Source organism: Dendrobium catenatum, unplaced genomic scaffold (genome assembly GCF_001605985.2).
Source record: "Dendrobium catenatum unplaced genomic scaffold, ASM160598v2 original_scaffold_186227, whole genome shotgun sequence".
Lineage (NCBI taxonomy): Eukaryota > Viridiplantae > Streptophyta > Magnoliopsida > Asparagales > Orchidaceae > Dendrobium > Dendrobium catenatum.
This window is the reverse complement of record NW_021504645.1, coordinates 1-1,414: the sequence shown is the minus strand read 5'-3', so window position 1 is coordinate 1,414 and position 1,414 is coordinate 1. Positions and strand designations below refer to the sequence as shown.

General features: G+C 47.0%; 1 protein-coding gene across 1 annotated transcript; it reads right to left on the bottom strand.

The window, feature by feature from the left end:
• Window positions 1–390: 390 nt before the first annotated feature.
• Window positions 391–1,053, bottom strand: LOC114578852 (VID27-like protein; the record flags this gene model as incomplete). The annotated part of the gene is made up of 1 exon (XM_028692384.1): window positions 391–1,053. A coding segment is annotated over one exon (663 nt), but the record flags the coding sequence as incomplete, so codon positions are not given.
• Between the last annotated feature and the right edge of the window lie 361 nt (window positions 1,054–1,414).

Genomic DNA, 1,414 nt, shown 5'->3' with positions numbered 1-1,414 from the left:
TGGCACTTGATCGTATTCTGTCGAGTACGGGCGACCTTTTCCTACCAACTTCTCTGCCTGTTCAGCAGCTATAATGGCCTTGATCTTTTCACTGATTAAGCCTTCCAACTGCGATGCAGTTACAGGTTCAGAGGCACTCGCCACATTTTGTGGAGTACGCTGGCGGGTTGGATCATCAGTTTCTTTGCCACCTTCAAGTACACCTTTCACTCCTGAGGCTTGAGGCGCTTGAGGGTTTTGAGAATTAGCAGCTTGGTTGACGGGTTGAGCCGGTGCAGGGCCCACAGAAATGGTCTTCTGCATTATTTCCATCATGGCCGTCATCTGATTCATCATCTCAGTCATATTATCATTTAACTGAGAGATTTCTCTGTCTTTTCTTTGCATTTGTCACCTCATTTGATTTCTCATTTCAGTGAGTGTGATATCTTCACCAGCGAAGGAATTTTCTCCGACCTCTTCTTCTTCCTCATCTCCTTCTTCTGAGGAGCGAGCACTTCGGCTGGCAATGGATCTAACCCTGTGACGGCGCCGATGAACACAAACGCGCGGCTGTGATTGCTGTTCTTCTTCATCACCATCATCTTCTTCCTCTTCAACATCGACGTGGCTGACCATACGAACCACCTCGATTTCCATAGTATCATCATCGACATATTCTTCTTCATCTTCTTGTATCTGAATTTCTGAGCGGCGTCGCCACTGAATTTCAGGCTCTTGACTTGGAATGATTACTTTTTCGATCTGCGGACTACGATCGAAATGAACTTCCTCTTTGGCTGAAGTAGGAGAATGACGGGATCTCCTGGAAGACTCTCCAGGATGTCGACTGTCATTATAATTGTCGTCATTATGGGCCTTCTTTTGGACCCATTTCTGACGAGTTCTGTTGGCAGGGGCGGATCTCCGGGAGACTGCTCCGGATGTCACACCCGAACTAATCCTTTCTTCAAAGATATTTTCTTTTCGAGGCTTCGGCCTCCAAACTTGCTTGCCCTTCCACCGGGACCTTTCGGCAGCGGATCCCCGAACATATGGTTCAGGTGTCACGCCCTGATGCTCATCGCGTGGAGCTTATATTTGATAACTTCTTCGTTCAGTTATCGTAGAGAATGATAGTCTCTCCCTGGGAGGGGTTCTTCGGGCCTCAATGATCAATGGCCTATGGAACTTCTTTTTCATTAGCCCTCTTTCCTTAACTGTCTTCAGAACTCGGTGAACCCAGGCAGACAGGCGTTCGAGCTCTCTTGTCTTTTGAGGAGTTGTAGCTTCAGGTCGACTCTCCCAGAAAGATTGCTTGAGCTCACAAGATGAGCTATTTCTATTTACCCATTTCAGGTTAGTGAATATGTTTTGAGTGGGAATATTTATCTCTGATTCTGGTGCTGGCAGGTTGGAGGGATGAACTGATACT